This window comes from Schistosoma haematobium, chromosome 2 (genome assembly GCF_000699445.3).
Source record: "Schistosoma haematobium chromosome 2, whole genome shotgun sequence".
Lineage (NCBI taxonomy): Eukaryota > Metazoa > Platyhelminthes > Trematoda > Strigeidida > Schistosomatidae > Schistosoma > Schistosoma haematobium.
In genome coordinates this window covers 44,605,922-44,621,872 of record NC_067197.1, presented here as the reverse complement: position 1 = coordinate 44,621,872, position 15,951 = coordinate 44,605,922, and the positions used below count along the sequence as shown (strand labels likewise).

The 15,951-nt window shown below is 35.1% G+C and overlaps 1 protein-coding gene across 1 annotated transcript in view; it reads right to left on the bottom strand.

Annotated features, from left to right (window-relative positions):
- Positions 1-567: 567 nt before the first annotated feature.
- MS3_00007064 (uncharacterized protein) overlaps positions 568-15,951 on the bottom strand; it is a 43,287-nt gene continuing 27,903 nt past the window's right edge. The window contains exons 6-9 of the mRNA XM_051215322.1: positions 12,573-12,711; positions 9,348-9,485; positions 6,993-7,141; positions 568-4,503 (exon numbers count right to left, since the gene is read on the bottom strand). Coding sequence (XP_051068534.1) covers positions 4,063-4,503; positions 6,993-7,141; positions 9,348-9,485; positions 12,573-12,711 — 867 coding nt within the window. The 3' untranslated portion in view covers positions 568-4,062. The remainder of the gene's footprint in view (positions 4,504-6,992; positions 7,142-9,347; positions 9,486-12,572; positions 12,712-15,951) is intronic.

Genomic DNA, 15,951 nt, shown 5'->3' with positions numbered 1-15,951 from the left:
CTCACTTGGTAGATATCTTATCTTCGTAACTTTATTATAAAATTCTAATTCTTTTTTGTTTTTGTTATGATTCTCTCTTACGTCATAACCTAACTATTCCCATTGCTTAGTATTCTTGGACATCAATTCACTCGATAAGTCCCCAAATCAGAACACGGTTGAACAGGAAGAGAGATTATATTCCGAATAACAAGATTAGATGGAAGTAATTAGTATAATAGGAAAAACGTTAGTATATTTATACTTTTTACATGAAAGCATTTCTAGAGTATTCTTCAAGTCTCGACTAACGCTGATTGGGTAAGAATTTGCCGATCAGCGTGCACCATAGCAATCATGCATTGAGCATGCTTTAATCCAATCCACGTCCCGCTATCAGTTTTCGTGCCGAAAAGCGCTCATTTTCACCTTCCTATCGTATTTCCCGCTTGAGAGGACCTTGAATGTCATTCATCACGCTTCCCAAGAACACATTTATGTCATATATATATATATATATATATATATATATATATGCTTGAATTCAGATTTAAATCCACTTGGTATTGCTTACTTGTATCTTCCCATTCAGGTTTAGAATGACAATTGATCAGTCTCTCATTAGCATATGTGTATACTGTGCGTAAGACCTCGATTTTACCTTAAGACACAAGCTCTATAAGTAAAGATGAACGATAGCTAGCAATGGAATCCAGGACAAAGCGCGTTTCGTTCTATTTGGGACTCGTCGGTTGGATGTACCTGCATCTCAGAATTGATGTTCACTGTGAGACTGGAACCCAGTGACATGCATTCTAGACAATACAGAGTCTACATCCAATACACTGTCGGACACCCGATCGCAGCTGCTACCTTGACGTGGTGGTCGAGCTTGCCTATCGTGATGACCCAACGAAGCTATACTGGCTGGAACATATGTTCCTGTAGGTTCTATCAGGTCAGGAAGGTCAATTTGAGAACGGTAGGACTAAAAGCAGCAACTCAAAGTCTGAGGGCGAAGTCGTACTGCCGACTTCGTGTATCTGAATGCCCTCATGCTGTTTCCCGTGGTCTCGCTGGTGTAGGTATAGCATTGAGTCCTATCTCTCCTAAACAGTCACTCGTGCACTGTCAGACTAAACGGAACGGTAATGACTCGGAAAGATAGGGACACTCGTCGTTGCCTCTTCGTCGTCTCTGCCTATTCTCCCACTGACTGACATTGTTGGGCAGACACATGATTAGGACGTACAATCGATTACAAAAACTTAGACTCTATATGAGCTATGTCGGATGCGATGTTTGTACAAACTTGATAACTGACTGATTTCGAATACCCAATACGATATCTTCAGTCGTGCTTATGTCGTTCTTGTTGGTTAAATTGAGTTACTTCTAGGATTCCTAGTTTGTATCTTAATTCAAATACTCCTAATCATCACAGATTCTTTCTGTTGACAGGCCTATAAATCCAGATGAGATAATTTTACATAAAGAATGATGTTTCATGTGAAGTTACTACAATGTTTCTTAAAAGTGATGAGAACAAACTGCACTTCCATTAGTAACACTTCTATCATTAAAAAGCTATTGAAGATATATACATTGCTGTCCAATAACATAGATGGTTTACGAATGATTGTCAATAAAGTTATGATCTTGAGTTAGATTAGAATTGCCAATACCTCTAACACTCATTACTTTGCAATCTAGCCTGCTGATCATTTGTTGATATTAAAGATAGAATTTCTCATTTCTAACGTGATTTAACTTCACTGGTATCGATTATCATTCAAAACTCGAGCACTAAACTTGAAACAGGTCACTAGTAACTCCAAAACTACATATATGTTCTTATCCCTTCTTGAGTATTCATTTAATTTATCACTAGTATACATTACGGAATACAATAGACAGTTTGGATGCAAATAGACGATTCGGACTTCACAAATAACCTGGCCCTTCCATCCCATACACACCAGCAAACGCAGGTCAAGGCAACCAGTATAGCAGCGCCCTATGCATCAGTAGGCCTCAACATACACAAGAGGAAAAACAAGATCCTCAAATACAACACAGAGACACGAATCCAATCACACTTGAGGGAGAAACTCTGGAAGAAGTGGAATCGTCCACGCACCTGAACAGTATCATCAATGAACGTCGAGGATCCGATGTAGACGTAAAGGTGAGGATTGGCAATGAAACAACAGCATTCCTACAGTTGAAGAATATATGCAACTCAAAACAACCTTCAACCAATATCAAAGTCACAATTTTCAATATGAACATCAAGACAGTTAGTTCTATAGTACAGAGCTGAAATCTGGAGAACTACCACAACCATCATCAAAAGGGTACAGGTATTTATGAATAGTTGTCTATGCAAAATACTCGATGTCCGATGACTGGATAACATCATCAACTGTCTACTATGCGAGAGGGTAAACTAATCTCCAGTTTGAAAGGAAAAGACATTGGAAGTGAATAGGACATAGATTGAGAAAATCGTCAAACTGCACCATGAGACAAGCGCTTACAAAGAATCTTGAATGGAAACGGAAATAAGGAAGACCAAAGGACACACTGTGCGAAGAATTGGAAGCAGATATGAAAAGATTGAGTAACAATTGGAAACCAGTATAAATGATTGCTTATGACACGGTTGGATAGCGAATGCTGGTGGGCGGCCTACGCTGTTTAGATGTAATCTTAGGTTTACTAGATCTTAGGGAAACCAAATCAACCATTCAATTAGAAGACTTAACAAAGGTAGTATTCACGAATAATCACTCATTCATATGCCTCCGAATGCCCTGGTACGGCCGAGAGTGGAAAAAGTCCGCTCTCCCTCTCTCAATGCTCTCGCATGGCCACGCGTATATAGCCTCTCCCAGGGAAGTTCTACTCATTGCCTTCTCGTGGCGGGGGTGTTGTTTACGAAAATGAGAAGACGAAAAGCGAATGTCCGGCGGTTTAACCGGATTTCAAACCAATGCTGCCCATGGGTTGGCTCCAGTATCCTGAAGGAACAAATGGCGTATGGACCAATCGTTGTTCACCAGCTACCATGGAACTGCATCTCCTTACGTTGCTCCATTGCTTTATGGATTAGACCTTCAGGTCAAAGGTTCGGGCAGTGGCCTCCTAAGAAAACCACCTACTTCGGTTCAGGCACCCGGACAGTATCACAGCCTTCACACATATCAGATGAGATTTGTGCGGCGCATATGTATTTGGTGCCTCCTTGTACCAATATCTATGTGTTCAAATAAATAATAATAAATAAAAACTCATGAATATGATAGTTTTTTATTTATTTTATTTTATAAATGATCTATTTACATAAAGAATCATATTTGTACAATTTCAATGAAATTAGATTCATAAACTAAGAAATTAAAAAAAGGAAGAGATTACAAAATATTGAAAGGAAGATTAATAGTTGAATTCATGAGTCAATTAAAACTAGATCATCATTTTTTAAAAAAAAAAGCCTGAAAGCATTGGACAACCATTTCGTCCTAATGTGAGACTTCTTCAGTAGTGAGCACTTATAATCTTACTCTCAAGATAAGAACCTAACACTTTCGATCTCGTCTATGAACATTTAACCTCTGATCGACTAAGCTAGCACCTTTAAAACTCAACCAATCTAAAGTTTTCACATTTGAATCCTACAAATGAGATCATGAATGTGTACTGTTAAAGTATCACATATTAAAGATGAGATGATCATCCAATGCTTTTACATTTTCAATAATGCTATAATCTTCATAAAATTCACTTTCTTAATAAATAAAAAAAGGAGATTCATTGAATAATCGTGTATCATTAGTTCATAAACGATCGTGAATTGAATGATTGGTACTACTAATATTATTATTATTATTATTATTATTATTATTAGTAGTAGTAGTAGTAGTATTAGTAGTAGTAGTAGTAGTAGTAGTAGTAGTAGTAGTGGTAACAATAGTATTAATAGTAGTAATAGTAATAGTAGTAGTAATAGTAATGGTAATAGTTACAGTAATAGTAATAGTAGTAGTATTAGTAATAATAATAATAATAGTATAATTATTATTAATAATAATAAAGTAATAAAACTTGATTATTAACTAATAATTCATTATTTAATTGTTTTTTATTATAATATAAATTTTTTGAATCATATACTACTTTTAATTGAGATAAACTACTTATATCATAAAATATGGATTGAAATGATATGATAGTATTTAAAGTTTGAAAACTAACTATAAAATAAATACGATAAATTGTATTAATATAATGACGATAAATAATCAATAAATTATAAGTTGTTTTAGGAATATAACTGATTAATTGATTTTTATCACTAGGGGTATTTAATAATGTAATACTATAAGATTTTTTTATAAATAATTTCCAATGATATAAACGTTGTTTACCATTATTGATTAAATTTATATTAATTGGCCAATAAGTATTATAATCTAAATAATTTTCATATGACCATTTGATCAATTGTTGATTACCATTAGTCTATATATATACACACACACACACAGAGAGAGAGAATAAAATAAAGTAAAATCAATGATAAAAGAGAAAAGAAAAAAGAGAAATAAAATATCAAGTATAAACAAAGATGGATAATGTGTTTAATAATGAAATCCAGAGGATAAAGCATGTTTTTATCCTATTTACGATTCTTAGAGTTAATGTTCACTCTAAGACAAAATATTTAGTATAAGTAAAGATGGATAGTGTGTCTAACAATGGAATCTAGGATAAAGCGCGTGTTTCATCCTATTTACGACTCTTCAGCTAAATTTACCTATCATATCTTAGAGTTAATGTTTACTCTAAAGACTGGAATCTAGTAACCATTCATTTCAAATGATATTGCATTATTCATTTAACTATTAAGTCTTGATAGCCACTTGTTTGTGTAATGGGATGAATTTTAAATTCATTTGATTGATTAATTATAGTCTTAAATTTCAATGGGAAGATACAAGCAAAATAACATCAAGAGAATATCTAGTAGATTTATAAAACAATTAAATATTAATGAAAGCTGATGGATATAGGAGAGTTTATTTTTTATTTATGTCAACATATAGATATTAGTACAAGGAAGCACCAGATATATATGCGCCACACAAATCTCATTTGATATGTGTAAGGGCTGTGATACTGTCCGGGTGCCAAAATCGGAGCAGATGGTTTTCTCAAGGGGCCACACTCGGAGTCTTTGACCTGAAGGTCTGATCCACAAGGCAGTGGAGCAACGTAAGTAGATCTGGTTCCATGGTAGCTGGTGACCAACAATTGGTTCATACGCCATTTGTTCCTTCAGGACACTGGAGCCAGCCCATGTGGACCATTGATTTGAAATAAGGGTTTTCCAACTTACCTAGGTGGACTCTGCATGTCCACCAACCCCTTTAAAGCGCTGGACATTCGTTTTTCGTCCTCTCAGTTTCGTAAGCAACATTAATGTCACGAGAAGGCAATGAGTAGGACTTCCCTGACAGAGGCTATATACGCGTGGCCATGTGAAAGCATTTGGAGAGAGAGAGCAGACTCTCCTTATTCTCGGCCGCACCAGGGCATTTGGGGGGCAGAGAGAGTTCAAAGACATTGATAACAAATCAATTAGTGTACATAGTGTTTAGAATCCTGAAGTAAAAAAGATGACGTATGAATCTATTGTTGGTGATTGAATCTCTTGACATTACTTCATTGATTTGTAGATTAGACTATCAGCTCAAAGGCTCTGGGTGTCCACAGTATGATTTGTATGGAAATACAGTCTGAGACGATTGATTTATATTTTGCAAATGAAGTATTTACTATATGGTTCTCAGATTTTACTAAGAGAATGTGTAATTATTTTGCTGAAATATATTTTATTATCCCTAGTTGTGTTCTCGTTCACTAAAGTATATCTTATTCTTGTATTCCAATACACTCAGTAGTAATTTATAGCGCATCAAGAGAATACATTCACCGACAACAGTTTCATATGAGAATAAGTGGTTGATGATAGTGTGTATAAAACTTACTCCCTATATTTATTGTTACTTGAGATTCATCAAAAAGAACACCACTACAGTTATTAAGGCAACCGATGTTTTCTGGAGGATTTCAAACCATTCATGTCTTTAGGCTTATCAAAATTGAACTATTCATAATGCAACCAGAAGCCTTCAGGAATAGGTAGTGAATAATTTCATAATTATCTAACCCTATAGTACTGATAAAATTCCACTAATCATTATAAATATCTCATTCTCGAAGAAAGTTACTCCCAGCCCGAAAGTTCACCAGTTATGCATTAGTATATAAAGCTTCTTGATCCACAGTTTGAATGCAATAGGAATTATCGTTTTCCCCCAAGGTTGCAATATGCCTTGTCAATTGGGTGCAGCTAGCACGAAATTTCTCCTGACAAATACTCCCAAACCATAAAATCACAAAATTTTATCCACACGAAGTTAAGTCACTTCAGTTAGCGATCACTTTGTAAATTGACTCAATTAACTTATATCAATATATAGGACTAAACTAACATGACATTAACCATTACTGAATATTCTATCACTTCCATTAGAAAATGAAATACATGATATTACGCAACATATACTCACTAGTGACGGTCTCCAAGGTATTTCCTGGAGTTCTACTCAGAAGCAGTGACCAATGGAGTTCAACCGGGTCTGATGTGAGATAGTAACTCACTGAAGACAATGGTGAATTTGTCTCTTAAATTCATGCCATCCGTCTCAGTGGTCTAGTAGTTAAGCGCTTGCATGCGAAACTGACAGGTCCTAGGGTTCGAATCTTGCAGGGGGTGAGATCGTGGATGCGCACTGTTGAGGAGTCCCACAGTAGAATGAAACAGTCCTCCAGTGCTTCCAGGTTTTCCATGGTGGTCTAACTTCAATTGACTCATAATCTCAACTATTAAAAATAGGTTACAATTCTATTCCCTATTAATTCCAAAAAAAAATAAATTGACTTACCAAATCAACTTCTTGTCCAGCTAACATTAAATAACTACCTGGTAGAAAATATGCTAATTTTTGAATAGTTTCAAAATCTTTATTATCTTCACTTAATTGATGAACTAACCAGATTGGACTACATTTTCTTAATTGTGTATTATTCATAGCTTCATAAAATAAAAAAAAGTGGAAAGACAAATTACGTAATATGTAATGAAGAAGATGAACTGGTCAATGAGAATTCGAATCTTTATTGACTTAGTTGATTAGGGTATATGTTCAGTTTTACTCACCCATGTCTATTTCGTTAGTGAATGTTTATTGGTATAGAAATAAGTTGGAATAAAGCTAAGATTCACTTGGTATTGATTGATTTGTATCTTCCCATTGAGGTTTAACACTGCAATTGATCAGTCTGTCATCGGCATATGTACATATTGTGCGTATGCCTCGATATTGCTTTAATTCACAACCTTTTTGTAAGCAATGATGGATAGTGGCTAGCAGTGGAATCCAGGAAGCGCGTTTCGTCCGACTTGCGACTCGTCAGTTGTATGGGAAGATACAAGCTAAACAATACCAAGTGAATTTAAATTCACCCCATTGAACAAGCAAGTGGCTATCAGGACTCAACAGCTGAGTGGATATCGCGATTGCGTTTGAAGCGAATGGTACTGGGTTCGACTCGTGGAGTGAACATCAACTCTGAGATGCAGGCACATTCAGCTGACGAGTCCCAAATAGGACGAAACGCGCATCCTCGATTCCACTGCTAGCCACTATCCATCATTGCTTACAAAAAGCTAAGATTGACCAAATGAATATAAAGGGTCAGTATGTGAAGTTAATGACTGTTGAACTGAACCATATTAGTATATACAAGCTACAAAGTTGAAATTATTGAAACCAATGGTTGGCGATACTGGGTGACATGGATCAGAATTGATGCAGATTCATTTAATCCTTCCATTTTAAAAACTGACTAATACTTTTTATTCTTCCTTCTCGAAACATTGTCTCTATTTAGTGGTTTCTTCTAACAGTAATATTGTTACTATTTTCGAGACTCGGATATTTGTTCTAATAATTTCATTTCTCTGTTTCAATTTTGTATGGTAAGTTGACTTAATGCTCATAAATACCAGGTTCTGCGTTTTATGTGACTAACTGAGTGATTTCAGGTAAGAGCGTTAGTTAACTAATAAAAAGTTAGACACTAACATCGTTGAACGCCATCCAACTCAGTGGTCTAGAGGTTAGGCGTTTGTGCGCGTAACCGATAAGTCCTGGGTTCGAATCCCGTGTGGCGAGGTCACGGATGCGCACTTTTGAGAAGTCCCATAATAGAATAGAACGGTTGTCCAGTGCTTCCAAGTTTTTCATAGTGGTCTTGCTTTAATTGACGCATGATATCAACTATTAAAAAACTAGTCAGGATTTGTTCAATAATACAATGCGTCGTATTTAATCAGGCAATCACATTATTAAGATAGATAGATCCTATAAAATGAAGTTATGAATTAAAATTGAATAAAAATTAAAAATCTTGAAAAACGCAGTAACTAAGATGAGGAGGGTAATAATAAATTAAGAGAATATAAAAAACTTCTGTACATGTGTTTTAGGTTTATTAATCTGTATTCTAGTAGCTACTAATGTATGTAAGAGCTGGACTCTAGGGACTTAGAGAAAGTTCATTGCCATTTCATGGATAACTTTCACAGTTGAACTTACTAGCATCAGCTAAATTCCTCAAGATAGAGTTTCTCCTTATTTTATTTTGATTCTTGGCTAACAATATAGGAGTTCTTCTTAAATACAATATATTTGTTTTAGATATACATAACGTGATCCTCAAGAGTAGTTAAATTGGTTCTTTTGAATGCTCTACAGATAAAGATGGATAGTGGCTAGTAGTGAAATTCAAGACAAAGCTCATTTCGTCCTATTTGGTACTATTCAGCTGGATGTACCTGCATCTTAGAGTTGATGTTCATTCTAGGACTCGAACCCAGCTTCAAACGACATCGTGTTATCCACTTAACTACTGAGTTATGATAGCCACTTGATTGTACAATAAGGTGAAGTTTAAATTCACTTGTTTATCAGGACTCAATAACTAAGTAAATAACATGATGGCGTTTAAAGCGAACGGTACATGGTTCGAATCGTGGAATGAACATCAACTCTGAGATGCAGGTACATTCGTCTTTGCTTATAATTCTTGTGATTTAAGACAATATCGAGGCAATACGCACACTATGCACATATGTCAATAAGAGACTGATCAATTGCAGTCTTAAATGTGAACAAGAAGATTCAAGTAAACAATACCAAATGAAATAAAATTATTCTAATATAAAACTAAATTACCTTGTCGAATTTGTGAATCTATGTCATCACTTCTTGTTGGTACACGAATATTTATTGTAAGTGTATGTAAACAAACTTTCTGTTCCATATTTACCATGGCATCAATTTTCGGTTCATCAGCAAACCATATGAATTCATCTGAAAGAAGTGAGATATGAAAAACATAACTAAAGTTGATAGATGAAGCATTTTGTAAGATCATGGAATGATTGAAGTTAGACACCAACTATGTTTAATGGTGGATCAGTGGTCTGGAGTTTAAATCTTCGAGTACAAGACCAAAGGTTCTGGGTTTCAGCTACAAGTGAGAGATTGTGGATTTGCACTATAGTGAAGTTCCATACTACATTGAAGTGGCTATGCAGTGCTCTCAAGCTTTTAATGATGGTCGAACTTCGATTGACTGGTCGTTTCAACTGTGAAAATATATGTTATTAGTGTAAAGTTATGATGAAAAAAACTATTTGATTAGAAATATTTCGTTCGCCTTATTCATCTTCATTTGCCAGATTATTGAATGGGGAATCCCGTTTAAGATTGGTTAGTTACATTACATTCAACACATATAAAGTCAGAAAAAATGAATTAAAGGGGGAAGTGTTCCAATTGACGTACTAACTACTATTATACGATTTACTATTCTTAAGGTGTTCTCAATTTATTAGTCACAGTCTCTCACAATCACAGCCACTTCTGGCTTGAATTTGTATAGTTCTTATTTTCTATGTTATGGAATGATGCGGTAATCAAATGACTGGTGTACCGTGTTCAGACTACCGTGATGAGATTGTCTTTCGATGTTATTTATGTTGGAGAAAGACGTCTGCTTGAAAGGATACTTTCTTCGCTCGATCGCGACTGAGACTGAGACAAATCATGATAGCTGTCGCAAATTGGACAATAAAAGCACCAGTAACACTGGCAGCAGCATTTGCAGACGTTACTGAGAATTCAGCTGTCCAATGGTATGAGTATTGCAGGGATATATGCGCAATTAAAATGAAACGTTTACACGAGTCGTTCGGAGGAGTTAAGAGTATTGTTGAAATAAATTAAACAGTAGTACGGATGCGCAAATATAACAGAGGATGTAATATTAAGGAAGACTGGGTAAGTAGCACTTCCGTAAATGTACCTCACAGGTACTTGGAATTTATGACAGATCAACGCGAAAGGGACATTTTCAAAGGGTCAGAAACCGGCAAGCAACCACAATAATACCAATTATACAGGAATACGTGCAGCCGGGCACTACGATATATACAGATAATTGGAGAGCGTATAGATGCCTACATAGACTTGGGTATGTGCATCATGTCGTTGTGAACGAGCGCCATTTTGTCGACCATACGACTGGCGTTCACACTAATAATATTGAAGCCATGTGTTCTAGGCTAAAGGAGTTTTTAAGTCCCTATCACGGCTCCAGAGGTCGACTCTTATGAAGACATACGGATGAGTTCTTATACTATATGCACTGCGATTTCAGAACCTCTGAACCTCTTTCAAACGTTAATGAGGTTTTCAATCATGTAAGAGAAGAATATCCACTTTAATTGTTTAGTCTTTCATAATATACTTTTACTCTATACTAACTGTCTTCTGATTGGCTAATATTTCTCAAGGTCACTTAAGATTCGTTCATTCAACGATGTTAATGTCTAACCTCAACCAATCCACAAAATTGCGCAACCATCTTCCATTGTACTGATGAAGTAGATACCTGTCTGTACCCGACACGGATTAGTTCCATTAGTCACGACTTCTCACTAGAACTCCGAGAATTTTCTTACGAGGCTAGTCACTAGTGAGAACACGTGTTCCAATCCCACGAGTGAGATCGTGGATGCTCATTGTTGAGGAGTCCCACAATAGGACAAAACTACCGTCTAATGCTTCCAGGTTTTCTATGGTGGTCTAACATCAATCGGTCCATGATTTCAATCAAATTTTTTTAGATTATGTCACTTCGTAATGAAAACTCTAAATCTAATTCCTAACCCTACGTATCAACTGTAAATCGTAATTCTACTTCCTCACACTGGTTTATAACCCTTATTTGGTTTTAGTTATTGCATGGACAATCTCATGGTTATTACACTAGCGTCACTTAAAGGTCATTCATAAATTATAGTCTCAACTTCTTTTTTTCTTAGATGAGTTCAATGATAAAATTAAAACTCTTATCTGTTGTTACGTAAAGATTTGAACATTCCGTTAAAAAATATACACAGTCTTTATCAATGACTTTATTTAAGTATTGTGTCAATCGTCTAAAGATTCATTACTTGTCAAGAAGTAGAATAGTTCCACAGGTACTCACAAGTAAAGAATATCAATCTAGAATAAACAGATATGATGTGTATATTAGTTCATAATGAAATCCAATTTGGTATTGTTAATGAAAATACTTCAGGAAGAAGCCCTGCAAGTAAAGTGGACACACATTGAGGAAAGCACTTAACTGAGTCACAAGGCAAGCCATCATATGGAATCCTCAAAGCTAAATAAAGGAGAAGAAGAAGATTAAAAAAAACACTACATTGAGAAATGGAGACAGATATGAGAAGAATCGACAACAATTGGATAGAACTAGAAAAGAAGGCCTAGGACAGAGTGGGTTGGAGAATGCTGGTCGGCGTTCTATGCTCGATTGGGACTAACAGGCGTAAGTAAGTTATGACAATACTTATTACTTTTAGTTAGAAGAGAGTATTACAACTGGTTATCCAAAAGCTATTACCTCAATAATAATGAAATAGTAAAATATGAAAAAAAATTATACGTTCTCTACGACCCGATGGAATTCGCTATCAACACTTCACTGACATCACAGTCAATATTTTCGATATAGGAAATGAACAGTTGTCTATGCAAGATACTCAATATTCTTCGACCAGATACTATCGGCAACAACCTACTGTGGGAGAGAACAAATCAGCATCCATCTGAATAGAAAATTTGGAAAAGATGTTGGAAGTGGATAGGATATACAAATTGTATCACGAAACAAGCGCTAACTTAGGATCTTGAAAAGAAACGGAAATGAAAACCAAAGAACATGCTACTTCGGGAATCGGGAACAATTTGAAAGGATTTCCCATAACAGGATTAGATGGAGAATGATAGTGGTCGGGTGATGCTCCTCCGCGAAGGGTAACAGGCGTAATTAAGTAAGGAAATGAACTAAAGCCGCCTACTTATTCAAATTTTAGAAAGTCTTACCATCAGTGTCTGTGTTCAAGATTTTTCTAATACCGGGAACCATTTCTTCAAGTAAATTACTTGAATTCATTATCATAACACCTTTAATTTCAAGTTTTTGTTTCCAAAATTTAATAACTTCAATCATTTTTATTTGTACCTATAATTAATATTCAAGAAAAGGTTGTTTAAAATATTAAAAACAATGAAATACTATTGTTAAGTATCGATTAGTGAATCAGTTAATAGATCGATGGTAATGGGTTCGAGTACTAGATGGAGTGAACATCAACTCTGTGATGCAGGTACATCCAGTTGACGAGTCTCAAATGGGACGAAACGCTCGTCTAACTGGATTCCACTACTAGACATCATACATCTTTGCTTATAACTGCATTTTGTATGGAACTTCTCTATTAACCGTCCATCTAATTTCAGTGTGTGAACTAATGAAAATCAAGGAAGAATCTGCATTTCAATAAGTAACACTCACTAAATGGACAGAAAATAATCCAATGTGTCAGAGACAATACATTTAGTAAACACTAAAAACTTTACCGAAAACGTTAATCAGTTGTCTAAGACTTCATTGTTCCTTCATTTCCATACTAATCACTTTCTGTTCTCTTCTCTTTGATTTTTTTTAATGTGCTACCAGACATTTCACTTTTGATTGGTGATACATACTACTTATATCTATTGATATCATTAGCACACACCACACTAGTATTGATGCGTAACTGTAATATTCACTTAATTAAGGTCACCAATCACATATTCAATATCTGAGTCACCTTTTTATGCAAACATACTATGCAAACATGCTATTCAGTAAATACAACTGCCTACTCAATGTGATTTATTATAGTTAGGATAGTCAGAAATTAGAATGATTCAGAGACCATAGAAAACTATAAACAGAACCAGTTAGAATATTAGAAGACACTGCATACATTAAATTAACTGATGTTTGAAAAAAATTTGTTGAGTATTGTCTACACCTCATCATTATGTAATCTATATTTCAATAGTTGAGATGATGAGTCAATTGAAGTTAGACCACCATGGAAAACCTGGAAGCACTGGATGGTCGTTTTGTCATGGTATAGGACTCCTTGGAAGTGCTCATCCACGACCCCGACTCGTAGAATTCGAACCTAAGTCCTATCAGTCTCATAATCTCAACTATTGAAATTACTACAATCTCCACAAAGACTCGTTTGATACTAATCTCCCATATATAAAACAATAAATTACTAATTTATGTAAATAATATAAGAAACTAAAGAAATGATAGATAAGTTAAATTGAGATGATAACTGTTGGAGGTAAAACACGTCTTTCTTATGTATATTGTAACAGTTATTTCGACAACTAACAAAATCAATATCTATAAATGATATTAATCATTGATTGTTCTCAACTGAGATACTATTGAGGAAATGAAATTCTATCCTTACTTTTTACCAGCGATACAAATCTCTCAAACTATACAAAGCTCCAAAGTCAAAATTTACTAGAATCTATCGATTTATTCTTGACGATATACTTCCAATTCAATGACAAAATCTATAAACAAACGAAGGAGACACCGATGGGATCATGAATATCAAGACTTATTTCAGAAACAGTGATGCAGGAACTGGAAACTTTGATCATATCAGTGATCAAGTCAAAAATTTGGATTCATTATGTTAACGGCACATTCGTCCTCATCAAAAAGTACAAGTTGCAAAATATCTACAATTTGATCAACAACATCTTCAATGACATAAAATTCATAATAAAAAAGGAGTCAAACAACAAACTATCATTTTTAGATGTACTAATCACCAGAACGGACACAAGAAAATTGGAGACTCAGGTTTATCGGAAGCCGATCCACATAGATCAAATGCTTAATTATGGTGGTAATAAGCCAAGAACTCACAAAATCAACTGCATACAAATTTTATTCAAGAGAGTGAGAATACACTGCAGTACACTTGCAGTGCGAAGAAATGAAGAGAAATATTTAAAGGCTATCTTCCAAAAGAAAATCTATCCAATCAACTTCATCAAAAAGAATCAACCCAACTCATCTCCAGAAACAAAATCATGTACAATAACCAACAAACGGATCATCCTGGCACATATAAAAGATATATCAAAATTACAACGAGATTGTTGAAGCCGTTTGAAATAGATGTAGCATATAAAGCAGTAAAATCACTTCGAACAATCCCATACAAACCAAAAGACGACATCACGAAAGGAGAAAACCAAACATCATCTACGAAATAAACCAAGAATCAAATCAAAATGAGATACAATCAAAATAGAGAAGTAGACAATTGCAGGTTAAATGCCAACAATAACCAATCAAGCTCGAAGTCAACAGGACAAACTGTAATAAATTTGAACACTCCATCCCTACTTGAAGTTTGTGCTGATGATATTTTTCAGAAGAACAGTAAGAACTTCACTAACAAGCCATTCAGTTCAGAAAACAATACTCCACCTAAACTATTGGAAACCAGGAAACACTAGAATCTTGAAGAGTACACGTCGGGAATCGGATACCATAACCTTATAGCACGTAGCAAACGCTTAAATACTGGTTTAATGTCCAGTGGCTTACACTTCAATAATAATATGATCATACAGTTTCATTGGTAACGGCTGCTCTAATGGGAAGCTGTGACTACTGGGAAAAAGCAAGTTTATCTAAATATACTAAAAAAAACCCGGATAACTTCCAACTACTTAGGCCTGGAAACCGTCTTGACATAGTAACTCAAAAATATGACCTAAAAACGTTACTTCTACATTTAACTTCTAACTAGAGTTGATGTTTATTCCGGGACTCGAAATTGATAACGCGATATCATTTGAAGCGAACTGCACCGGATTCGAGTGCTAGAAATAACATCAACTCTGAGATGCAAGTACATCCAGTTGACAAGTCCCAGATAGGACTAAACGCGCTTTGTCCTTTATTCCACTGATAGCCATCAACCACCTTTGCTTATAATGTTTACGACTTGAAGCAATATCGAGGCGATCCGCAGACGATGCACATATGCTAACAAGAAACTGATCAATTGCGGTCCTAAACAATAATGAGAAGATACAAGCAAACAATACCAAGTGAATTTGACTATCTATACCTTTGTAAGAGCTAAGTGTGATGAGATGTAGATTATTTTCTCTAGTGGGTACTTGTTTCGTGGATGTAGTAAGGAGAAATAACCTCTTTGAAGCAACTCACTCTGTGTCTATCAGTTTATTTGTTCTTGTGAATGAAGTTATATGGGTGATAAAAATTATGCTTCTTTGAAACACAAACATTATTCTGCCTGATCATAGAAAATATTTTTTTATATAATATCCCTTTGTGGACCAGGGTCATTTTACATTG